We start from the raw sequence: 26,112 nt of genomic DNA, 5'->3' as shown, positions 1-26,112 counted from the left end.
GGGAAGGGACTCTTGGGTCTAGTTGATGGTACAAATGAGAAGCTGGATAGTAGTGAAGCTGAAAAATTACAAACATGGAGGGTCAACTATGCAAAAGTGGTTTCTTGGATTCACAGTTCAATCGCTACAGATGTTGCAATACATATGTGGAGTTTTTGTACTGCCAAGGAGAAATTACAAGATGAGATACAAGTAATGTACATATAAACATAGTCCCATCACCTTAAATCCCTGCTTCCAAGGAGGTCACCCATTGTACTATTCTCACCCAAGCACATTTAACTTTGGAGTTCTGATGGGACTTGATGCATTAGTGCTGGTATGATGACACCTATTGGTGGTCATTTGACAACTTATGAGGTAGTGGTTCCAAAGGTGTGCCTAGGCACACAAGTGAGGTGCATTTCAAGGCTTATGCATTGCCCAGGCCTAGGTGCAGGTCTTTTGCAAGGGGCATGCTCAGTGTGCCTTGCACCTCATCCCAAGTGTGCATCTTAGTTAAAATTTGTGCTTTTTTCTAATATGGTTAGGCCAGGCTTGGAGCTTTAGGACCATTGACCAAGCCCCTTGTGGCAAGCCTAAACAAGTCCATTCTAGGATCCTAAATTTTTAATCCATGCTCAAAAGATTGGTTTTGTAAGTTTAGTTATAGTTCCTTATCTTTATAAAAAAAATGTCTTGTATTAAGAAGGATGAATGAACAACATCGGCAAATAGGGGGGGGGGGTCTGCTCGCTTTTCTCACTCGTTAGTGCTTTGAGAACCCCCTATTTGTTAATTTGTTCATCCATTGAAAATTTAAGAATCTAGCATGGACTTGCTTGGGCTTAACTCAAGGGTTTGGTACAAAAGAAGCTTGTGGAATGTAGAGAACACTGATGTGGACCCCATTGATGTGGTCCCCACTGTGTTCGTATGACAATAGTAGACAGTTAGTTATTTCAATTTGTTAGTTGGTAGTTTAATTTAGCCTTATGTTATTAGTTTTTCTTTTACTATTTTGCCATGTAAACAGTATGGGTAATTCAACCCTTTTACAGTTATTCGAATATGAATATAAATTATCAGAGTGGGGCGGCTATTGCAAGTCACACTCTCTCTATTTTCTGAATTCTCTCTTCGAGTTCTTCTCCTCTCCTCTTCTTCTCTTCAATCTTTATTTGTTTTTCTCATTAAAACCTAAGACAGATTGTAGTCTTGTTCGACTACTTGGTATCAGAGCCAACCTAGGAGTTCTTATGCTAGTCTAATCAGGCCAACTACATGAGAATTTCCTAGGTTTGGAAGTTTTCAGTAGAAAAAGTGAACTTGGAGATTACTGGCAGTGTGCAGCTGCTACTAAGGAGAATGTAGAGCCTTGGAGAGTTCCAGTGACTAGGAAGAATTAGAAGAAGGTTCGAATCCTCAAGATTAGGGTTTTGCATCAGTTAGAAGGTGGCGGCCAGAATTTTTTCATGAAGTAAGTTATTTTCCTTGAGATCGATATTAAAAAGATCATCTTTGTTTATTTTGAGAGGTGCAGCTGGAAAATCTCCTCTTTTCACCATTTTTTTAGGGTTTTAAGAGAAAACCCTAAAATCCAAGTCTGTTTTTGATTCCGGGTTAGTAGTTGGACTTGCTTCATTCAATTTGAGTTTGTTTTTGCTCTCTAGAAGATCCAGTAGAGCTGTTCATTGTTTCTGGGTAGTTGCCGAATCTAAATCATCCTCTTAGGTCGGTTGTTATCAGTTTCTGGGTACAATTTCTCCTATTACAGTGATTAAAAAAGTGTTTTTTAATTAACTCTTAACCAAGAATGGAGTTTAAGAACCAAGGGGAAGGTGTTTTGGGGGCTGGTGGTTTTGGTAACATGTCTGAGAACACTTTTTAGATTACAACTGTTAAGTTTGATGGATCAAACTACTTTGAATGAGCCCAATCAGCCATGATGGCCATTGGGTAGAGGAAAATTGAACTATTTGTTGGGGGATGTGAAGGAATCAACTAAGGAGGACCCAACCTATGCCAAATGGGTTCGAGAGAACTATTTGGTGATGGCATGGCTGTGCAACTCTATGCAGCCGCATATCAATTGAAACTATTTGTGGGCAAAAACAACTAAGGAAATATGGGATGTCATGAAAGAGACTTACTCCAAACCCCTTAATGTTGCTAGGGCTTATGAGATGAAATGTGAGGTTAATAATCTTAAGTAAGGAGAGAAACCAGTCTCGGTTTACTTCTCAACCTTGAAATCCTTGTGGCATGAAATTGACCACCTAGAAACAATTGAGTGGGAAAGTCAGAAGGATGCATAGACTTACAGAAAGTAGGTTGAAACTAATAGGGTTTTTGAGTTCCTAATTGGTCTGAATTCTGAATATGATATTGTGAAACAACTACTGACAAGAGACAATGTGACCCTATCACAAGCCTAGGAATGTTATGTTGTAGCGTCGGCCCTTCGAATCAGCCTTGGCATCAATTAAACCTAAGTCTAGGGGTAATAAGGAGAGGGATATGAAGAAGGAAGACAAGATCACAAGAGGGACCTAGTATTTGAACATTGCAAGAAACCTAAACATACTAAAGACACCTGTTGGAAGTTGCATCCTCATCTAGTTCTAGCAAAACTTAGGAACAAAAAGGTAATGTTAATATGGCTGTTAATACTGATTGTGCAACCTCATCGGGCACAAGAGGCACACCACTAGACACCCTAGCTGCTGTCCGGGCTGCTCTAACTCAGTTGGAAAGTGAAGTTGGTAATTCATCTCCATCACCTCAGCCGCCATCAGCTCCTCCCACCTCAGCTTTTGCTCATTCAGGTACTCAGGCCTCAACTTATTGTGCTTTAGCTCCAAGTAACACTAAACATTGTTGGGTAATATACTCAGGTGCATCTGACCATATGACTGACTTGCCCTAACTGTTTACTACCTACCACTTATCTTCTGGCAGAGACAAAGTATCTATTGCTGATGGTTCCCTTGTTTCCATTTCTAGCAAGGGAGACATTAAGTTGTCTAATGCCATTTCTTTGTCTTCAATTTTGCATGTTCCTAAACTTAGTATTAATTTGCTTTCAGTTAGTAGCATTACTAAAAACCAGAATTGTTCAGTGATTTTTTTCCTCGATCGATGTGTTTTTTAGGATTTGGAGACAAGGAAGGTGATTGGGACTGGCCGTAAGACGAATGGGATCTATTTGCTTGGTGGGAATTCTCATTGGGAAGATAATGAAACTAGGAGTTCTTTTGTTTCTCAGTCTGTTGGTCAGGTTATGCCTTGGCATAATCGGTTGGGTTATTTATCTTTTCGGTCTTTGAAGAGTTTGTTTGAGTCTGTTCAGATGTCTAGTTTGAGATGTGAAAGTTGTGAGCTTGCAAAGCACTATAGAACAACTTATTCATTGAGTAATAAAAGAAGTAATATTCCTTTTGAAATTGTGCATATTGATTCTGGGGACCTTATCATATCACTACTAATGGGGGGGGGGGTACAGATATTTCTTGCTGTTTGTTGATGATTATACCCGTTTTTCTTGGGTTTACCTTATGCATTTTCGAGATGAGGTTCTTGCATTGACCTGGATCTTCCATTAGATGATTTTAACCCTGTTTGGGGTCAAAATTAAAATTTTTAGATCCGATAATGCAAAAGAATACTATGAAAAACCATTAGCCTCTTATTTGCTTGACCATGGGATTATCCATAAGAGTACTTGTCCTCATACACCACAGCAGAATGGGGTTGCTGAGAGAAAGAATAAACACATATTGGAGGTGGATAGAAGCATTATATTTAACTCCAATGTGCCTATAAGTTTATGGGGGGATGCTATTCTTACAACAATATATCTCATTAATCGAATTCCTTCACAGGCTCTTGACATGAAACCTCCATTTACCTTTTTATATCCCAATAAAGAATTGTTTACCGTTCCCCTTAAAACGTTTGGTTGTATTTGCTTTGTTCAGATTCTTGGCCCTCATCGTTCCAAATTTGATCCTAAGGCCTCAAAATGTATTTTCCTTGGTTATGCACAAACTCAAAAGGGATATTGCTGTTATGAACCCATTTCTAGGAGGAGATTTGTCTCTATGGATGTCACTTTCTTTGAGGATGTACCCTATTATCCTAGGGTTTCTCCTCAGGAGGAGAGTAGTGAGGTTGGGATTAACTCATCAGAAGTTCCTTTACCTGTTCCATTGAGTGAAGAGGGATATAATGGGGAGGGTTGTCAAAAGTGTTGGGATTTGAGAGTCTATTACAGACGGTGGAGGCAGGTTGATTTTGGTCATTAATAGTCCAGGCCAACCCCAGTTCCTTCTGTGGATCCAGATCCAGGTACCATAGTTCCTTTATCAGATATTACAGATGAGATACCTTCCACTGTTGAGCCCTCACCTTCATTGGATGACTTTGACCTCCCCATTGTAGTCCGTAAAGGTAAATGCCGTTGCACCACATCCACAACTCACTGCATTTCCCAGTTCTTGTTCTATGATCATCTGTTCCCCTCTTACAAGTCCTTTCTTGCATTCATTGCTGATATTCCCATTCCTAGAACAGTGCAGGAAGCCTTGCCAGTTCCTAAGTGGAAGGATGCAATGAAAGTAGAAATGGATGCCCTTATCAGAAACAGTACATGGGAGATAGTTGATCAGCCCAAAGGGAAGAAATCAGTTGGATATAGATGGGCGTTTACTGTGAAACATAATGCTGATGGTTCCATTGAAAGGTATAAGGCCCAATTATTTGCAAAGGGATTTACTCAGACATATGGTATCGATTACTTGGAGACTTTTGCACTAGTAGCAAAGATGACCACTATCAGAGTTTTATTATCTCTTGTAGCCATTTACTCTTGGCCTTTGTTTTAGATGGATGTTAAAAATGCCTTCCTCAACGGAGACTTTCAGGAAGAGGTTTACATGCAGTTGCCTCCTAGATTTTATGGTGTAGAAATAGGAAAGAAGGTTTGCTGGCTGAACAAAGCCTCGTATGGACTAAAACAGTCTCCCAGAGCTTGGTTTGATAGATTCAGACAAGTCCTTGAAAAGTTCGTTTATGTGCAAGCCTAGTCAGACTACACCTTGTTTATTAAGAAAGTTGATTCTTCCTTAACCTTGCTTGCTGTATATGTGGATGATATTGTAGTGACAGGGAGTGATAACAATGAGATTGAGTCTCTTAAGCAACTCATTCATCAAGAGTTTGAGGTAAAAGATCTGGGAGAGCTACGATACTTCTTGGGTATTGAGGTAGCTAGGTCTAAGCATGGGATTTTTGTTTCTCAAAGAAAGTATATTCTTGACTTATTGGAAGAAACTGAAAAGTTGGGTATTAAGCCTGCTAATACACTTATTGAATAGAGCCACAAGATTAGTGTAGAGGGTGGAGAGCCTCTTGAAGATAAAGCTATGTTCCAACGGTTAGTTGGAAAACTTCTCTATCTTTGTTTCACACGACCGGACATCAGTTATGCAGTCAGTGTTGTTAGTATATGCACTTTCCTAGAACTACTCACCTACTTGCAGTTGAGAGGATATTGACATATTTGAAGAGGTGCCCAGGCAGAGGTGTTTTATTCAAGAATAGTGATCACATGAAGATAGAAGTTTACACAGATGCTGATTGGGCAGGGTGTGTTGATGTTAAAAGATCTACCTTTGGATATTGTGCTTTTGTAGGAGGTAATCTTGTCTCTTGGAGGAGTAAGAAACAAAATGTTGTTTCTCGTTCTAGTGCTAAAGCTGAATATAGGTCCATGGCAAATGGTGTGGCTGAAATTCTATGGTTGAGATCACTATTTGAGAAGTTGGGTATTGCTTATGAGAAGCCCTTAATGCTGTACAGTGATAATCAGGCTGTTATTAATATAGCCCATAATCCGGTACAACACGACATAACTAAGCATATTGAAGTGAACCGGCATTTTATCAGAGAAAGGGTTTCATCTCAAGAAGTATGTCTTCCGTATATCACCTCCGACATGCAGCTTGCAAATCTTCTCACCAATGTTGTTTTAAGGAAGAAGTTAGAGGCAGGCCTATGCAAGTTGGGAATGACAAATATCTATTCTCAACTTGAGGGGGAGTATAGAGAACACTGATGTGGACCCCATTGATGTGGTCCCCACTGCGTTCGTATGATAGTAGTAGATGGTTAGTTATGTTAGTTATTTCAGTTTGTTAGTTGATAGCTTATTTTGGCCTTATGTTATTAGTTTTTTCTTTTATTATTTTGCCATGTAAGCAATAAGGGTAATTTAATGCAAGATGTTTAACATCACATTATCTATTTGAAGTAATTTGATTGGGAAAGAAAAAAAAATAGATTTAAAGTTTCACATACTTAAATTTGTTTTATTTGTTATATTTATGTATTTTAATTTGAGCTAATAGGCTTTTGAAAGCATTTAGTTTATGATTTAAGTATGCATTTTGTAATTAATAATAAGGCTTTGACCAATCAAAACCTGCCGTGAATTTTGATGAAAATCCACCTGATTGGTTACCACTTTTATGATGCTGATTGATTGGTTATTAGTTTTTCTAGTATCATGCCTTTTTGGCATCATAGTTAACCCTTTTCGATTTATTTTGTTTTTTTTTTCTTTTGCATTTTTTGAAAAATTTAAAATTTTGTGCCTTGCTTCAAAATGGCAAGCACCTTGTCTTGATCCTTACACCTCAAGCACAAAATTCCCCTTGCATTTTTAAAACACTATTATGAGGTCTTTTTTTTTTCCTTTTGGACCCTGTATTGCCTTTTGGACAAATATCATATCTGTCCCCATTATTAATATTAGTTTTCAATTACCAATAAAAAGGTTATGCTTGCAAGATTTGAGCTTAAAATAATAATAAACAAGGAATGCTTGTAGAGTTTCATGGATTGGTATCCACCAGAATTCAACAAAATTAAGCTAAACTTTGATGGATATAGCATTGGCAACTTAGGGAACTTGGGTATAGTAGTAGTGTTTGGAAACTGCTATAGAGCAGTTCTCGCCATCTTCTCAGGACCAATAGAAGTTGGGAATTCAAGAAGAGCTGAATTGCTAGCTGTTCTATAGGAATAGGGGTTGTGACTGGGAAAACCCTTAATTTCAGGAATACATTGGTGGAAGTGGACTCCAAGGTGGTAGTGGGATGGCTAAAAGAATAGTAGCCAAAGTTCATGATAATAGAAACACATCATGAGTTAAACAAAGGGTGAATAGGTCCTAAGATCAGCCTATGGGAAAATTTCAGCAAAAGTATGAGGTTTAAGAGGCATACCTGGGTTAATAATCCAACTTCAATAACTCCCTTTTAAGCGGTAATTACCTGTTTCTTACCCCAAAGAAAAAGTGTCAGATATTTGATAATTAACAGACTCCTAACATGGGATCTACATAATTTGGAGTCTCTATTTTATCTATAGGTCCTCATGTCATGGATCCAGGGGGAGATTATACCATCTGATGATCTTTGGCATGATTATTCTGGCTTCAAGGAGTATAGGCTTGAACTGGAGCATTCTGTATGTATGACTTTGTCTTTCTTTGGAAATGATTGATTTTCCCCATGCTCATGTAATATTTCATGCACAAAACTATATAAAAATGTTAATTTGCTTGAAAAAAAAGTGGGATGTTCCTCATAAGAAAAGGTGTGGTATTATGATTTCTAAGACTAACTGCTTCCTCTTGGTTTTGCAGAAGTTGGACATGCACTTATTGTAATGTTATAGAGGTCAGTGCTATATGATGCCTTATTCTTCTTACCTTGAATTCAGTATATGTTGTGCTGCATCTCTCAATGCATGGATTTAAAAAGCTCACCTTAGATGCGCCTAGGCACACATGCAAGGCACATTTAAGGTATTCACCTCTAGGCCCTAGGGTTAGCATTTTCAAGAGGTGCATGCCTAGTGCACCTAGGCATGCACTCGGTGTGCCTTAACAAAATTAAACTAAACTTTGATGGATATAGCATTGGCAACTTAGGGGACTTGGGTATAGTAGTAGTGTTTGGAAACTGCTATAGAGCAGTTCTCGCCATCTTCTCAGGACCAATAGAAGTTGGGAATTCAAGAAGAGCTGAATTGCTAGCTGTTCTATAGGAATAGGGGTTGTGACTGGGAAAACCCTTAATTTCAGGAATACATTGGTGGAAGTGGACTCCAAGGTGGTAGTGGGATGGCTAAAAGAATAGTAGCCAAAGTTCATGATAATAGAAACACATCATGAGTTAAACAAAGGGTGAATAGGTCCTAAGATCAGCCTATGGGAAAATTTCAGCAAAAGTATGAGGTTTAAGAGGCATACCTGGGTTAATAATCCAACTTCAATAACTCCCTTTTAAGCGGTAATTACCTGTTTCTTACCCCAAAGAAAAAGTGTCAGATATTTGATAATTAACAGACTCCTAACATGGGATCTACATAATTTGGAGTCTCTATTTTATCTATAGGTCCTCATGTCATGGATCCAGGGGGAGATTATACCATCTGATGATCTTTGGCATGATTATTCTGGCTTCAAGGAGCATAGGCTTGAACTGGAGCATTCTGTATGTATGACTTTGTCTTTCTTTGGAAATGATTGATTTTCCCCATGCTCATGTAATATTTCATGCACAAAACTATATAAAAATGTTAATTTGCTTGAAAAAAAAGTGGGATGTTCCTCATAAGAAAAGGTGTGGTATTATGATTTCTAAGACTAACTGCTTCCTCTTGGTTTTGCAGAAGTTGGACATGCACTTATTGTAATGTTATAGAGGTCAGTGCTATATGATGCCTTATTCTTCTTACCTTGAATTCAGTATATGTTGTGCTGCATCTCTCAATGCATGGATTTAAAAAGCTCACCTTAGATGCGCCTAGGCACACATGCAAGGCACATTTAAGGTATTCACCTCTAGGCCCTAGGATTAGCATTTTCAAGAGGTGCGTGCCTAGTGCACCTAGGCGTGCACTCGGTGTGCCTTAACAAAATTAAACTAAACTTTGATGGATATAGCATTGGCAACTTAGGGAACTTGGGTATAGTAGTAGTGTTTGGAAACTGCTATAGAGCAGTTCTCGCCATCTTCTCAGGACCAATAGAAGTTGGGAATTCAAGAAGAGCTGAATTGCTAGCTGTTCTATAGGAATAGGGGTTGTGACTGGGAAAACCCTTAATTTCAGGAATACATTGGTGGAAGTGGACTCCAAGGTGGTAGTGGGATGGCTAAAAGAATAGTAGCCAAAGTTCATGATAATAGAAACACATCATGAGTTAAACAAAGGGTGAATAGGTCCTAAGATCAGCCTATGGGAAAATTTCAGCAAAAGTATGAGGTTTAAGAGGCATACCTGGGTTAATAATCCAACTTCAATAACTCCCTTTTAAGCGGCAATTACCTGTTTCTTACCCCAAAGAAAAAGTGTCAGATATTTGATAATTAACAGACTCCTAACATGGGATCTACATAATTTGGAGTCTCTATTTTATCTATAGGTCCTCATGTCATGGATCCAGGGGGAGATTATACCATCTGATGATCTTTGGCATGATTATTCTGGCTTCAAGGAGCATAGGCTTGAACTGGAGCATTCTGTATGTATGACTTTGTCTTTCTTTGGAAATGATTGATTTTTCCCATGCTCATGTAATATTTCATGCACAAAACTATATAAAAATGTTAATTTGCTTGAAAAAAAAGTGGGATGTTCCTCATAAGAAAAGGTGTGGTATTATGATTTCTAAGACTAACTGCTTCCTCTTGGTTTTGCAGAAGTTGGACATGCACTTATTGTAATGTTATAGAGGTCAGTGCTATATGATGCCTTATTCTTCTTACCTTGAATTCAGTATATGTTGTGCTGCATCTCTCAATGCATGGATTTAAAAAGCTCACCTTAGATGCGCCTAGGCACACATGCAAGGTACATTTAAGGTATTCACCTCTAGGCCCTAGGGTTAGCATTTTCAAGAGGTGCGTGCCTAGTGCACCTAGGCGTGCACTCGGTGTGCCTTAACAAAATTAAACTAAACTTTGATGGATATAGCATTGGCAACTTAGGGAACTTGGGTATAGTAGTAGTGTTTGGAAACTGCTATAGAGCAGTTCTCGCCATCTTCTCAGGACTAATAGAAGTTGGGAATTCAAGAAGAGCTGAATTGCTAGCTGTTCTATAGGAATAGGGGTTGTGACTGGGAAAACCCTTAATTTCAGGAATACATTGGTGGAAGTGGACTCCAAGGTGGTAGTGGGATGGCTAAAAGAATAGTAGCCAAAGTTCATGATAATAGAAACACATCATGAGTTAAACAAAGGGTGAATAGGTCCTAAGATCAGCCTATGGGAAAATTTCAGCAAAAGTATGAGGTTTAAGAGGCATACCTGGGTTAATAATCCAACTTCAATAACTCCCTTTTAAGCGGTAATTACCTGTTTCTTACCCCAAAGAAAAAGTGTCAGATATTTGATAATTAACAGACTCCTAACATGGGATCTACATAATTTGGAGTCTCTATTTTATCTATAGGTCCTCATGTCATGGATCCAGGGGGAGATTATACCATCTGATGATCTTTGGCATGATTATTCTGGCTTCAAGGAGCATAGGCTTGAACTGGAGCATTCTGTATGTATGACTTTGTCTTTCTTTGGAAATGATTGATTTTCCCCATGCTCATGTAATATTTCATGCACAAAACTATATAAAAATGCTAAATTTGCTTGAAAAAAAAGTGGGATGTTCCTCATAAGAAAAGGTGTGGTATTATGATTTCTAAGACTAACTGCTTCCTCTTGGTTTTGCAGAAGTTGGACATGCACTTATTGTAATGTTATAGAGGTCAGTGCTATATGATGCCTTATTCTTCTTACCTTGAATTCAGTATATGTTGTGCTGCATCTCTCAATGCATGGATTTAAAAAGCTCACCTTAGATGCGCCTAGGCACACATGCAAGGCACATTTAAGGTATTCACCTCTAGGCCCTAGGGTTAGCATTTTCAAGAGGTGCGTGCCTAGTGCACCTAGGCGTGCACTCGGTGTGCCTTGTGAAGCTTTGAGAACCCCCTATTTGTTAATGTTCATTCATTCATTCTAATAAAAGATATTTCTAAAAGACAATGAAAATTATAAAATCATTTTTTTGTAAGGATTAAGAATTTAAGACCCTAACTTGGACTTGGTTGGGCTTGATACAAAGGTGGTTCATAGAATTAGGAATGCAAAATGTTAATATCACATTAACCATTTGAAGCAATGCAATTAAAAATAATAAAGTCATTGAAGTTTTATGTGCTTGAATATGTTTTATATGTTATGCTTGATTTTATTTTTACATTTTCATTTTGAATGTCTTATATATTATGTTTATGTATTTTAGTTTGAGATAGTAATTTTTTAAACTTTAAGTTAATATTTTTAACCAATATTTTGTTTAATATATATGTTTTTAATTTTTGCATTTAATATTGAATTTTTGGCGTTTTTATACCTTGCTTCGAAAAGGCGCATGCTCACCTTGCACCTTGGGCACAAAATGCCCCTTGCACTTATGTTTGAGCCTTGCACATTTAAAACACTAGGTAATGTTAGAAGTTTTAATTGGGATAGAATGATCAGGTAAGGGACGTAGTGGTAGAGAGGTCTGAGAAGAGGCTAGCTTCTTGGAAGATAAATTATTTGTCTCTTGGGGGAAGAGTTACTTTGATTAAGTCCACGTTAACTAATCTGCCAATCTATTTTATGTCAATTTTTAAAGTGCTAGAAAAGATATCTCGGGGATTGGAGAAGTTAATGAGAGACTTTTTGTGGGACCCAGGAGATGAGAGGAAGGACCATAGGGTTAGGTGGGAACTGGTTAGTAGAAGCAAGGAGTGTGGAGGTCTAGGTCTAGGGAATATTTAGAAGAGGAACATGGCGTTATTGGGAAAGTGGCTATGAAGGTTCCCCTTAGAAAAAGAGAAGTTGTGGGCAAAGATTGTGACAAGTATTCATGGGCTTGCTGGTAATGGTTGGGATGTTGGAATGTCGGTTAGGACTACAAGAACTTCTCCTTGGAAAGCTATGTTAGACAGTGTATGCCCTTAGCTCCAATCAGGTTGATGTACATATACATTTATTGTAAATGAATAAAAGTACATAATTATTTCATGTTATGATTGGTGTGTTTCTGTGTAATTACCCCTTAAATTGGACACTTATGAGACTCGTGTTAATTTAGAATGTTCTCAGCCGTTGGATAGGCTTGGGTAGTTTATCCTGCCAAGGCCGGCACTAATGTGCTGCTAAAGAAGTTGGGGCCGCTTGTCTCAGCTGTTAGGGTTGGACCCAAAGCACATGTAATGTGTATTTGTTTGAAGCACTGAGCCCGAACCTTTTTCCAATTATGCCCTGGACCTTGGAGACTGATGGGCAAAACTAGAAAGTTACACATAACCCTTAAACTTGATTATGGTACTGCACTTGTCGGATCGGACTGTCTTTGATATGCCAATCAGTGAGATCCTTTGGGGGTCAAAACCTGGGTATGTCGGAGCAGTCTGAGAATTCACTCGAGTGGGTGATCATAGTTATAAGATCAACCCCTTTGTTGGACAAAGTGAATGATCAGGACTGCACTCTCTCTGATGGAAATCAAAACTGCTGGTAGTCGATTTCAACTATGTTTGAGATTTGTTTTGCAAAATATATTTATATGATAATATATATATATATATATTATGTTTTAAGAAAAGGATTTGCAAAAGGTTTTAATTCCTGGGACCCATCCGAGCAGAGAGTGCAACACTACACCTTGTAGTCATGGGAGAGGTCCTTCCCTGTCGGGTAGTGTTTGATCATCGTGGATTGAGAGATTTAAGTGTAAGAGACCAGTAAGGGCTGTTTACCCGATGGGCTATACCTTACTTAAGCCCATTGTCCTTGAGCCTTCATAGGATGGTTGGACTCAAGGATCATTTAACTGTAAATGTTGGGCCCATTAAGAGCCCATACTGATAGACTTAGGGGTTCACTAAATTTGGCCAGGCCTCTTCTGAGAGGTTGGGCCGAACCCATGTGGGCTTATTTAAGGTTATTGTTGAGGTCCTACACCATACAAATTGAATCTAAATGGGCCAGCAACTACCTAGGGACGTGAGACACTTGCTTAATGGGCCTAAAGCCCATAATTAATTGGATTAATCAAGATATCACATGATTGCTGTGACATGGGCGGATATGGGTCTGGAGCACCCATCCTCATAAGATGATAAGTCTTATCCATTGATAGAGTTCAAATCCAAATAAAGATTTGGATTAGGAACCTCCTAATTCGATTAAGAGCGGTGCTCCTTAAGGCTTATAAAAAGAGAGGAGGTGAATTGCTCCAGATCAATAGCTTTCAGTTCTCTCTCTCTGCTCTTGCTACCTAGAAACCCTAATTCGTTCTCCCCTTTGGTGACTGATCTTGATCAGTTTAGTTTCTAATTTTTGCAAGAAAATATCAGAGATAATTCGTGCTCACCTCCTTTGTATGATCCAAAGAGTTGGATTGCAATTTTGCTAAAAACTGCATTGCTGAACCGACTCCATTCAAAGCTGTGCCATCTTCAGTGGAGGCTGGTTTTGGGTTTCAGTTTGGGCATGAACTACCACTTTGGGAGCTACATTTGTGGAATTCGTATTGGGTATACTTCTCCCTCTAGTTTGGTTTCAGATCTGGTCCGTTTTCGGTGCAAGAATGATCCTTGAAAAATGCAGTTTTTCTAAATCATGGAATACGATTCTTGGAAGGTTGAAAGAAAATTTTTGAAATTTCGCCCAACCATCTGGCATGGTTCGTCCATCCGTATGATGGATTTCACCTTCCTTCAAGCTATCCATGCTTCTTTGCCTCTGTTTCTACCTTGAATCAGGTACGATCTACATTTTGTTAACCATATTAAATTTTGGAACAAGTCTGGATTGGGACTCCCCCTTGAAGGATCAATTACCATCCTTTTTTGCTTTATCTAATTTGAAAAATCAGCCTATCTCCAACATTCTGGTACCTTCACAAGCAAATTCAGGGTGCAGGTGGAATTTGGGACTGAGAAGAGCTATTAGGGATTCAGAACTGAGTAGTTCCTTGTCTCTCCTAAACATTCTTGGGGGGGTTATTATTAGATTCCACTAAATATGACAATAGGGTCTGGACTCTGTCGGCCTATGGGGTCTTTTCATGTGCTTCCTATTTCAAAGGTTTAATTCAATCATTTGATCCACTAGGGCAGATTTTTCCAGTTAAGGAAGTCTGGTGTAAACCTATTCCACCAAGGGTAGGGAGTTTTTGTGGGGAAGCTTTCTTGGAAAGATTCAACACTATGATTTTCTTCAGAGAAAGAGACCTAATTGTTATTTATCTCCTCACTGGTATGTTCTCTGCAAGGCTACGGGTGAGACTGGTTACCACTTACAGATTTTTTGCTCTATTACTAATTATATTTGGGAGTGGTGTTTCTCTTTGTTTGGGTGCAGGTGGTCTCCCCTGTCAGATGTACAAACTCCTTTTGCCCATACCTTGTTTAGTTGGCCAAAGAAGAGAGGAAGAGTAATGCGGAGATGTTTAAGGGTTGCTGTCTTTTGGACAATTTGGGAGGAAAGGAATGGAAGAGTCTTTTCAGATAAAGAAAGAAGTCCGCAAGACCTTCTAGAGGTGATCCTCAGAGTGGTGCAGTGGCTGAAATCAGTGAACCTTGTTAGTGGTGTTAGTGAAGGGGTATTTCTGTCTTTGTACTTGTTGAGAAGTTTGATGTGTACTGTTATGTTAGTTCGAGTGCTTCTTACTTAAAAAAGGGCACTTAAGTCTTTTCCATTTAGTTAATAATATAATAACAGGTTTGGCCGAATCTAGGTAGAGAGATCTTTCTCTAATTCGAACCAACCTTTGTCTCTTTCCTCATCTTTCTCTCTTCTTCTTTCTTCTCCTACTTTACTTTACTTTACAGTCAACGAACAAGACAGAATTCTAGGGCAGGTCAAACTTTAACATGGTTTCAGAGCCAGGTTCAACAAATAAGACTTGCTAGAATTCTGTCTTTTGCGCATTCGAATTACGTTTTCTCTTGGGTTTCTCAGCTGTGAGTTGGAGACTGGGAAAAGGGTTGAAAAGGAGTGATCGCCCTCTTCCCTAGGAGGTTCCTATGCCTCTGATTGTGTCGTTGGTGATTGGTTGCTATGGTTTCTAAGCCCTAGTTAGGGCTGGTACGTGTGGTGCAGTGGTGTCTCAGCCCTTTGTGTGGTTGGCCTTCAGGCAATGAGGTAAAGTTTTTTTTTTTTATCTGTTATGGAATACATGAGAGGTGTAGTACAGTTTGCATGATGGGTTTTCAGATTGCAGTATGCTAGGGTTTATGCTAGGGTTTATTCTGGTTTGTGTGTGAATCAAAGGGCAATAGTGTCTACTTAATGGTGAAACTCCCTATAACTGTGGATTAGGGTTTGTGGTGTTACAAGTGTGGTTTTCAGCATTTGATATCGCTGAAATCAGTGTGTAGACTTCGGTGAGTAGGGGTTGTGGTGTTGCGGTTTTCAACATTTAATACTGCTGAAATCAGTGTGTAGATTTCGGTGAAGTGTCTGTGTGTAGTGTGCAGTGTGTAGTGCTCATAATTCAGTGCTCAGAATTCAGTGATAAGGAGTTCGGCAATGGCAGATAACAGTGATGGTAAACCTAGTGTCATGATCTCTATTGACTACCTGAATGTCCAAATGACCTCCATTAAATTGAATGGAGAGAATTATGTTCCTTGGGCCAAGTCTGTAGAGGTTTTTCTGAAGGCAAAGAAGAAAGTGAAGCATATAAGAGAGGAGAAACCCCCTGCTAATTCTCAAGAGTATGAAGACTGGGAACAGGAAGATGCACCGATCATTACATGGCTGTGGAACAGTATGGAACCCAAAATCAATGTGAATTTCATGTTTCTTGACACAGCCAAAGAGGTGTGGGATCATGCTAAGAAACTGCAACAGGGAAGTTAGAGCCTTGAGGAGTACTATGCCAGTGTGAGGAATATCCGTAATGAGTTAAATGTCTATCATCCTCTCACTTCTGATGTCAAAGTTCAACAGCAACAGCGAGAGCAGCTTGATGTGACACGGTTTCTGGGGTGGGGCTGAAGTCTGAGTATGAACCAGTACGAGCTCAGATACTAGGGGGATCTGCTCTTCCATCTTTAGAGGAGGTGTTTGCCCGTCTTCGGAGGGCTTCCATTGGATCTATGGATTCTAATGTCTCCGATAAATCAACATTTGCAGTGTCGAGAGGTCGAGGTGGCAGAAGTGGGGCTCGAGGAGCCCAACCTGGCAGAAGTGGTAGTGGTGGATCTACACATACCCGTGATGGTGGTCGTACTGGAGGCAGAGATTCAGGGGGAGCTCGTGGTAGAGGACGTGGCTCGGGTCCACGGAAGTGTACTCATTGTGGATTGGATGGACATACCATTAACTACTGCTACGACTTACATGGTCCTCCCTCGACGTGGGCCAACCATGCCATGACTAGTGACACCAGTTTCAGCTCTAGACAGGAGAACTGGTCAGCTGACCCGTTGCCTTCTACTCCCTTAGATGGCCCAGGCGAGGAGATGGTGAGTGTTCATCGGGATGAGTGTGAGAGGTTTGTTCAATCCAAGTTGCAGCAGAACACAACTTCCTTTGCACACTCAGGTATGGCTTGTTTGGCATCCACACCCAACCCCTGGATTATTGATTCTGGAGCCTCCGATCACATGACGGGAACTCCAGGTGTGTTTTCATCTCTCACTCATTGCTCAACATCACAATCTGTTACCCTTGCTAATGGCTCCACATCATCTATCTGTGGTGTTGGTAATGTTGACCTAGACCCTGTATCCCTATCCTTTGTTTTATATGTACCTAAGTTTCCATTTAATCTTATGTCTGTTAGTAAGCTGACCAAATCCCTTAAGTGCTCCATCACATTTTACCCTTCTATGTGTGTTTTTCAGGATCTCAAGACGGGGATGAAGATTGGTGGAGGGCATGAAGCCGGTGGACTGTATTATCTTGATGGTGGTGGACGAACGTCGATGGCCCTTCAGTCATCCATTTCTCCTCTCTAGTGGCATTGTAGATTTAGTCACCCTTCGTTGAAAGTGTTGCAGTCCTTAGTCCCTTCATTGAGTCAACTTTTTGTTTTAGATTGTGAGTCGTGTCAATTTGGGAAACACCATCGTGTTCCCTTTCGTTCTAGGGTCGATAATCGTGTGTCGAGTCTTTTTTCTTTAATTCATTCAGATGTTTGGGGTCCTTATAAAGTGATGTCATATAATGGATACCGATATTTTGTTATTTTTGTTGATGACTGTTCAAGAATGACGTGGCTCTATTTAATGAAAGAAAGAAGTGAATTATTTGCCATCTTCCAGAAATTTTATGCTGAGATCCGCAATCAATTTGGCGTTCACATCAAAATTTTCCGTTCTGATAATGGACGTGAATACTTGTCTTCATCTTTTCAAGAATATTTGGACCAACATGGCATTATACACCAAACTTCATGTACTTACACTCCGCAACAAAATGGGGAGGCTGAGAGAAAGAACCGTCATCTTGTAGAAACGACACGCTCCCTCATGCACCACATGAATGTTCCCAAAACCTTTTGGAGTGATGCAATGCTCACCTCTTGTTTCTTAATTAATCGGATGCCCACGTCTATCCTTGATGGTCGTTCTCCTTTTAGTGTCTTATTCCCCAACATGTCTCTGTTTCTGCTTCCTCCTCGGGTATTTGGGTGTGTTTGCTTCGTTCATAATCTGGGTCCCGGGATTGACAAGTTAGATGCACGTTCCCTGATATGTATCTTCCTTGGCTATTCCCGAACTCAGAAAGGGTACAAGTGTTATCATCCCAGTTCTCATCGTTCCTTGGTATGTGCTGATGTTACATTCTTCGAGTCTACTCCATTCTTTGTCAGATCCGGTGCTGCTGCTTCCTCCTCATCACCACCTCCTCTTCCTCTTCTTGTGGCTGATCCACCTCCTCTGGTTCCAGTCATGCCTACGTCCTTGCCTCCGGTGCCACCGTCGGTTGACCGTCCACCCATCTGTCACGTGTATACACATCGCCCGCGTGTACCGGCTGCAGCTCCTCCAGCTTCATCACCGTCGACAGATCCAGCTCCGGCTCCGACACCAGCCTCCGACCTAGATCTCCCTATTGCCTTCCGGAAAGGTAAACGTACTTGCACCCTTCACCCTATTTCCAATTTTGTTTCACTTACCCACCTCTCCGCCTCCCATCGCCAGTTCATCTCTTTGTTATCCTCCGTGGTTGTTCCTAAGGATGTCCAGGAAGCCCTTACCTCTCCAGAGTGGTGCCGTGCTATGGAAGAAGAGCTCTCTGCTCTGCATCATAATCACACTTGGGATCTCACCGCTCTTCCTCCTGGGAAGCAGGCTGTCGGTTGTAAGTGGGTGTATAGTGTTAAGTACTTGCCAGATGGTCGTGTTGAGCGCCTGAAGGCGCGGCTGGTTGCCAAAGGGTACTCCCAAACCTATGGCATTGACTACACAGAGACATTCTCCCCGGTTGCTAAGATAGGGTTAGTTCGTGTCCCCATCTCTCTTGCAGCTATGTATGATTGACCTCTCCATCAGCTAGATATCAAAAATGCCTTTTTGCATGGTGATTTGCCGAGGAGGTCTATATGGAGCAACCACCAGGGTTTGTTGCTCAGAGGGAGGATGGTAAGGTATGCAGACTTAAGAAGGCTATTTATGGACTTAAACAGTCCCCTCGAGCATGGTTTGGTAGGTTCAGTGAGGTGGTCAAGAAGTTTGGTATGAAACAGTGCCAAGTTGATCACTCTGTCTTCAGTTTTGACTCTTCAACAGGCAAAATAATATTGGTGGTGTATGTGGATGATATGGTTGTGACTGGGAATGACAAAATGGGCATTGACAGATTGAAGACATTCCTACATGAACACTTTCAGACAAAGGACCTTGGCAAGTTGAAATACTTTTTGGGCATAGAGGTAGCAAGATCTAAGCATGGCATTAATTTGTGCAGAGGAAATATGTGCTCGATTTATTGGAAGAAACAGGTTTGTTGGGTACTAAACCGGCTGAGACACCTATGGAAACAAATACGAGGTTGAGCAGTGAAATAGGTGAAGTATTTGAAGACCTTGGCAAATATCGACGACTTGTAGGCAAACTTAACTATCTAACCATTACTCGGCTAGATATTTCATTTGCGGTTAGTGTGGTGAGTCAGTTCATGCAGAAACCTTTGGTCCCACATTTGAATGCAGTGCTAAGGATTGTGAGGTATCTGAAAGGAGCTCCTGGTCGTGGTTTGCTGTATAGGAGTGGTGGAAAACTGGTAGTAGAAGGATACACCGATGCTGATTGGGCAGGTTCTATGTCTGACAGACGATCCACCACAAGCTATTGCACCTTTCTGGGGGGTAACCTAGTAACGTGGAAAAGTAAGAAGCAAACAGTTGTGGCAAGAAATAGTGCAGAAGTAGAATATAGGGCCATGGCACATACTGCTTGTGAATTAGTGTGGCTGAGGAACCTTCTACAGGAGATAGGATATGACATCAGTACTCCAATGAAGCTCTATTGTGACAATCAGGCAACAGTTCATATCTCTTCCAATTCAGTGTTTCATGAAAGAACCAAGCACATCGAAGTTGACTGTCATTTTGTGAGAGAGAATGTGCTGAATGGGGTAATAGAAACTGCATATGTTAATATGGGAAACCAGTGGGCAGACTTGTTTACAAAAGGTTTGAGTCGGGGGAGAGTGGACTACATATGTAACAAGCTGGGACTATATGATATATACTCACCAGCTTGAGGGGGAGTGTTAGTGGTGTTAGTGAAGGGGTATTTCTGTCTTTGTACTTGTTGAGAAGGTTGATGTGTACTGTTATGTTAGTTCGAGTGCTTCTTACTTAAAGAAGGGCACTTAAGTCTTTTCCATTTAGTTAATAATATAATAACAGGTCTGGCCGAATCTAGGTAGAGAGATCTTTCTCTAATTCGAACCAGCCTCTCTCTTTCCTCATCTTTCTCTCTTCTTCTTTCTTCTCCTACTTTACTTTACTTTACAGTCAACGAACAATAAAAAATTCTAGGGCAGGTCAAACTTTAACAAACCTGTTTAAAGAGTTTACAATGGCGGATCTGATTAGAGATTGGAAGGAAATTGCAAGTTCATCTACAGCTAAGGACACCCCCTACTTTCTTGGACTCCTCCCCCTAGTGGTTTCTTCAAATTAAATTTTGACGGAAGTAGCATTGGTAATCCCAAGTCCACCAGGTATTGGAGGTGTCTTTAGAAATGAGGAGGGTAGGGATTTAGCTATGTTTTTGAGGCCAGTTGAAGTGGGTGATGCTCTCCGGGCTGAGATCTCAGCTGTCCTAGAAGGAATTCGAAGGGCTAATGAGCTAAACATCACTAAATTGGTTATAGAGGGGGGATTCCAAATTGGTGGTGGGCTGGCTAAAAGAAGAAAATGAGAGCTTTTGGATTTACAACATTGAGAAGAGGAAATTTAAGTGGCTGGCTAAAGATATTGAAGTCAAACTGAACTGGGTGAAAAGAAGTGCTAACTCCTTTGCTGATGGGTTAGCCAAACAAGGGGCAACTAGGGACTTAATGTTTTTCTTTGCCTAAAGGTGGGGGGTTAAGAGATTTTATCTCCCCTTCTCCTATAATTAATTATTATCTATAAATGAAGGTTATGAATTATTGATCGAAAAAGATAAAAAAAAGAATGATCAGCTAAGTATATTTCTAATCTAATTTTAAGGGTTGACAAGATATATTTTAAATTCTTAATGTTTTAATTGAGCATGCATTGTTTTAAGACTTAAGCTTAGAGGAAGAGATTTTAAGTTATCTACTAGTTTAATTTCTTTATGACTTATCCTAGAAAAATTGTTCTTTTTACTAACATGGAGAAAGACTTGCCTCAAATTAAATGCTAAAAACCAAGCCTTTTACCTTATTTTTTTAAGCTAAGTGTGAATATGTTTTATTGATTGCATTGAAAATGTGGCCTTGGCAGGTACATTGTACAAGCCTGATAGAGGTATTTTTTTATAAGTAAAACTAAGTGTTGAATATGTTTTGTTTTTTGAATACATATTTGCAGCCTCCACGCTCGAAGCATTGTCATGATTGTGACAAATGCGTTCTTCAGTTTGATCATCATTGTGTTTGGCTTGGAACATGCATAGGACATGGTAATCACTGCCGATTTTGGTAAGTTTACATCCTTTGTAATTTATATAATGTCATTTAGCAATTATTTGATCAATCCTTTAGTTGCATGCTTCTATGCAAATTATACATGATGAGCAAAAAGCAAGTTAGAAAGTTTTTAGTAACATACTTGTGGGAGAGTAATGTTAACATGTTGGTGAAAAGTTAAAATTAAGCCCTATAGTTATAATATCTTTAGTGGAACCCAAAAGATAAAACAACTTTGGTGGTCAATTGCCTATGTTTTTAAGATCTTTTGAAATATTTGTTTGTTATGTTTTAGAATCCAATCCTTCCATGTTGTTGGGCAGCCCTTGTGATTTTAAAAGTTCACTCATCCTTTATTCTGTAAAGAATTTGCTAATATTGTGCTATTATTGTTTCTTGTCTCTATGAATTCTGATGGAGCACAATCCGGCCGGTCTTAGCTGTCAACGAACTCGCCTCTGAGCTGGAGCGTCGGGGGGCCTGAAACGGGAAAGAAGAGAGCTCCGGGGGGAACCCGGTGTGATAACTCCGAAGCTCAAGTCAGTAATCTCTCAAAGGCAAAGTGTAGACCAGATAGGGCAAAGTTCACATACCTTGTTTGTTGTGGGCAGGGGGTTCTTATAATCAATTCGCGCACTCGCTTCGAGGCCCTTGTCAGGTCGGGTATGATTACCCTTGCATCTGTCAATTCGGCCGTCGCCCTTTCCGCTGGGACAGAACTGTCACTGCCTAACCGTCTCTCTAACTGGAGATGGCGGTGTCAGGTGGCCGTTTAGAGTGCGGCCGTCAAGCGTCAGATCCCAAGTCAGTCCGGTGCGGCGTCCTCGGGTACGAACTTCCTCAGTGTCAGGCATGGTACGATTTGTTTGGTTTTGGTGCCCAGAAGGTGATGCAGAGTGGTGAGTGAGGCGAAGTCTTGAGTTCAGAGGTATGTATAGGGCGGGTCAGTTTGGCGAGGTGTACCCCGAACTGTTACAAGGTTGGCCAGTTCGGCGAGGTATATCCCGAACTGATAAGGTTGGCCAGTTCGGCGAGGTATATCCCGAACTGTTACAAGGTAGGCCAGTTCGGATTATTTTCTGGTTTGGGGCCAAGGGTGAGTTCGGGCCCCTAGTAGGGAGTTCGGTCCACTAGTGTCTCCCCTTGGTGTTCGCACCTTAGGCTTGCTTTTGTGCCGAGCTGTTGTTTTTGCCACGTGTCGCGTAACTGTGAGGTCGGGCCATATCTTCCTTCATCAATTGCCCCCCACTCCTCGTGCCAAGGGTCTTGCCCTGGTGCGGGGAGTTTTGCGAGGTGGTAGGTGGATTTGTCCCGTCCTTTGAATCTTGACTGCGCGAGTTGCTTTTGCGAGGGTTCTTCGGTTTCCGAGAAGGCGGGAAACGTGCCTACTACTCATAAATGTTGATGGTTGTGACAGCGTGCGTTTTGAATTTCAAAAATTTGCGTCGCTGGGACGTGACAACGGGTCATTCAAACTTGAAAAGAGTGCGCCACTGCTGGACGTGCGCTGGCATTTGTCAGGGGGATGTGCGGCGCGGCCAGTTTCAGAAAGACGTGCGTCAGTGCGACGTCGGTTTCAAAAAGGCGTGCGCTAACGTTTCGCTTTTTTTGGAAAGACGTGCACCAATCACGTCTCGACCTCAGGGGACGTGCGGTCAGCGCGAATGTGGGCCGTCGGATCGTCTTTGATCTGCACAGTCGGTTCTTGGTTACTGTAGCTATAAATAGTGGGGGACCCCAATCGATTTGTCACTTTTGCGGTTTGCCTATTGAGCTCGCGTCCAAGTTTTTTCAGCTCGCGTCTAGGCTGGTTACATAGCCTCCAAGGTTTTTTGGCTTGTTCCCGTCTCCGGAGCCTTCAAAACTTTCTTCCGGTGAGTACTTTCCTGGATCCACCTTTTTTCCTCAATGTCTAGCTTTGATAGCTCAGACGACTCTTCAAGTAGGATTGACGTAGGTTCTACAAATCGAGCCGTATCCCCCGACTGCCTCAGTGATCCTGAGGTGGAACTCGAGGACTATGAACCAGTAGGCTGAGCCACTTCGGGCAGTTTGGCATCTACCTCTCACTGAGGTCGAATGCTAGACATGTTTGGTCCCTCGACCATGACGCCTGAGGGGCTTCAATCTATACTTATGTCTTACAATTTGCCTGGGGGGTATACATATTTTATTCCTTTAGGTAGCTTTCCTTGGGAACACGGTCCTGATGAGATCGTGATTTTTCGAGAGCAGCTCGCTGCGGGGTTGCGACTTCCTTTCCACCCCCTTCTCGTCGAAGTCATAAACCACTTCAGTGTCACCATTGGCCAACTTCATCCGAACTCTATTCGGAACCTGGTGGGGATAGTCTCCCTTTTTTGCGAGCAGAATTTCCCTTTAGACTTAGAGATATTCTCATCCATCTTGATGCTCAAGAGACAGGCGGGTTCTCTTCCTGGGGGAAGACGAGCGTATTACCTTTCTCCTCGCCCGGGCTTTAAGCTTCTGCATGATCTAACTAATAAGGTCCCGACGTGGAAGCGGGACTACTTCGGTGTGCGAAGTGCACAAGGATGGCCCTTTCAGACCGGGTGGGGTGAGGCCGCTTCTGATTCGGGTGTTACCCTCGGCAAAGAGACGGTGAAGGGCCTCTGACAATGGGCACAGCAAGGTTTAAAGTGCCACCACTACTTAACGGAGGCCAAGCTTATTGCGGCCGGCCTGAGTTCGGGTAGGTTTCTAGTTCTGCGGTTTCTTGTTGCTTTGTTCCTTTATTTTTTCTGATGTCGAACTTGTTTCTGCAGGTGTGATGGACGCGGAGAGAACTCGTGGGGGGCGTCTGTTCCAAGGTATGAAGAGGAAGCGGGTCGCCAAGCGAACTCGTACCGAGCTGCCACCGGAAGAGGAGCCTCACGTTCCAGACAACACGCCGGAGGATCTGCCCAGGGAGCCCGAGGTGACTCCACCGATGCATGAAGTTGTCGGGGCGCCATACGCTGAGACCACTTATACGGGCGCTCCTGCATACTCAAGTGCTCCTGCTCACTCTGGGTCCGCTCATACGCGGGTTGGGCCCTCGGGTTCAGGAGCTCAACGGGAGTTCAGGAGCGTGTTGACACCGAACTACGCTCTTCAGAAGAGTAGGGAGGCTACTTTCCCTGAGGAGATCGCGGCGTGGACCGATCTTCCTTTGAACCAGGTTGCCTGCCGCGCCGTAACGCATGCTATGGTGGTAGGTCAGAATTCGTTTGCCTTTTTCATTTTCTGTCGCTTTTGCTGTCATTGCTCACTTGTTTCCTTTGGTAGGTGAATTCTTCAATTCATGCCTTAGCAGCCCAAGTGGAGAGGAGCTCGCGACAGGCGCGAGCTGCTGAGGCTGCCGCTCATGATGCTGAAGAGGCTTTCCGTGCCGCAGAGGCGAATACCCGAGCTGCTGAGGCGGCCGCTTATGCTGCCGAAGAGGCTGCTCGTGTTGCAATGGCCAGGCAGGCGAGGTCTCAGCGTGATGCCGAGGCCATGGGGGTCGTTGTCAAGCACATGGCAGACTTGAAGTTGGATTTGCAGCATCAAGTCGAATATCTTCAGGAGGACATCAGGGAGAAAACACAGATTTTTTCCCAAGGCATTGAAGACGCTAAGAAGAAGGCCGTTGAAGACTACATCGCATCTCCGCGTTTTGACGATCTGATGGTGGATTCTTACAGAAGGGGGTTCAAACTGAGCCGGTGGATGATCAGGAACACGTACCCCGACCTCGATGTTAGTGCCATATCCACCTCGCATATAACTCAGGAGATGGCCAATGCTGCCGATGGCGAGCCGGACTCTGAAGGAGAGGCAGGGCCTTCGGGTGTTGTTGAAGTGCCTTCTGATGGCGAAGAAGTAGCTCTGGGCATGTAAAGATATTCTTTTTTTTTTTTTTTTTTTTGAAGTGCCTTCTGATGGCCAATGTACTCTTGTTTCTTGCAACGGAATAGATAATCTTTTTGCCCAAGTGTTCCTTTTTTCCTGAACTGATTCTTTGTCGAACTAACAATATGCCATTCTTGTCCGGGTTATTATACTTCCGCGACCTGTTTTGCCGCGAAGGCTTTTGCAGCGAACTGATTTTTTTGCCGAGCTAATAATATGCCCGACTTTTCTTTGCTTGTTTACGCAGAGGTTCCTCTTGGCTTGCATTGTGGCCAATAGGACCTGATTTCATCCCCTTCGCTTGGCGGTTTATAGGTAGTATCGCCTTAAGTTCACGATGTTCCACGCTCGAGGTACTTGTTTGCCTTCCAAGGTTTCGAGTTCGTATGCCCCCCCGAGCGCTCTCTTTACTTTATAGGGCCTTTCCCAGTTTGGTCCAAGTTTGCCCATGCTGGGTTCGGGCACCATAATCTTACGAAGGACCAGGTCGCCGACTCGGAAGCTTCGTTGCTTTACTCTGGCATTGTAGTAGCGAGCTACCTGCTGCTGGTATGCCGCCGTCCGGATGTGCGCGAGGTCCCTTACCTCGTCCAGTAGGTCAAGGTTGGTACGTAACTCATCTCCGTTTGTCCGATCGTCGTATGTTTCTAGTCGCAATGTTGGTACTTCGATTTCCGTCGGGATCACTGCTTCTGTGCCGTAGGTGAGGTTGAAGGGGGTTTCTCCTGTGGCGGTTTTTTCTGTAGTTCGGTGAGCCCACAAGACACTTGGTAGCTCTTCGGCCCACAATCCCTTAGCTCGATCCAGACGTGCTTTCAGTCCGCACAGGATGGCTCTATTCATTACTTCTGTCTGACCATTTGCCTACGGGTGCGCGACTGATGTGAAGTTTTGCCGAATCCCCATGTTCTGACACCACTCTTGAAACTTGATATCCTCGAACTGCTTGCCGTTGTCAGAAATTAGTACCCGAGGTAATCCGAAA

At 42.0% G+C, this 26,112-nt stretch overlaps 2 protein-coding genes across 2 annotated transcripts in view; both read left to right on the top strand.

Moving 5' to 3' along the window:
* LOC148849830 (protein S-acyltransferase 10-like) overlaps positions 1 to 26,112 on the top strand; it is a 67,759-nt gene that overhangs the window by 5,918 nt on the left and 35,729 nt on the right. Inside the window, exons 6-7 of the mRNA XM_088947181.1 lie at positions 7,691 to 7,724; positions 21,136 to 21,245. Of these exons, the coding sequence (XP_088803307.1) occupies positions 7,691 to 7,724; positions 21,136 to 21,245 (144 nt within the window). The remainder of the gene's footprint in view (positions 1 to 7,690; positions 7,725 to 21,135; positions 21,246 to 26,112) is intronic.
* LOC148849832 (uncharacterized) lies at positions 22,582 to 25,115 on the top strand. Its single transcript, XM_088943946.1, has 3 exons — positions 22,582 to 23,946; positions 24,020 to 24,447; positions 24,522 to 25,115. The coding sequence occupies exons 2-3, from the start codon at positions 24,025 to 24,027 to the stop codon at positions 25,113 to 25,115; spliced, it is 1,017 nt and encodes a 338-aa protein (XP_088800072.1). The 5' UTR covers positions 22,582 to 23,946; positions 24,020 to 24,024.

Source organism: Nelumbo lutea, chromosome 5, assembly GCF_056320005.1.
Source record: "Nelumbo lutea isolate HS-2025 chromosome 5, American lotus-T2T, whole genome shotgun sequence".
Taxonomy (NCBI): Eukaryota; Viridiplantae; Streptophyta; class Magnoliopsida; order Proteales; family Nelumbonaceae; genus Nelumbo; species Nelumbo lutea.
The sequence above is the reverse complement of the archived record's forward strand: the minus strand, read 5'-3'. Positions and strand labels throughout refer to the sequence as shown.

Excerpts from the sequence above, each read along its gene's own strand:
- LOC148849832 (XM_088943946.1), top strand. The coding sequence starts at position 24,025 with ATGGACGCGGAGAGAACTCGTGGGGGGCGTCTGTTCCAAGGTATGAAG. Across the intron at positions 24,448-24,521 it reads CCGTAACGCATGCTATGGTG|GTGAATTCTTCAATTCATGC; the intron begins GTAGGTCAGAAT and ends TTCCTTTGGTAG.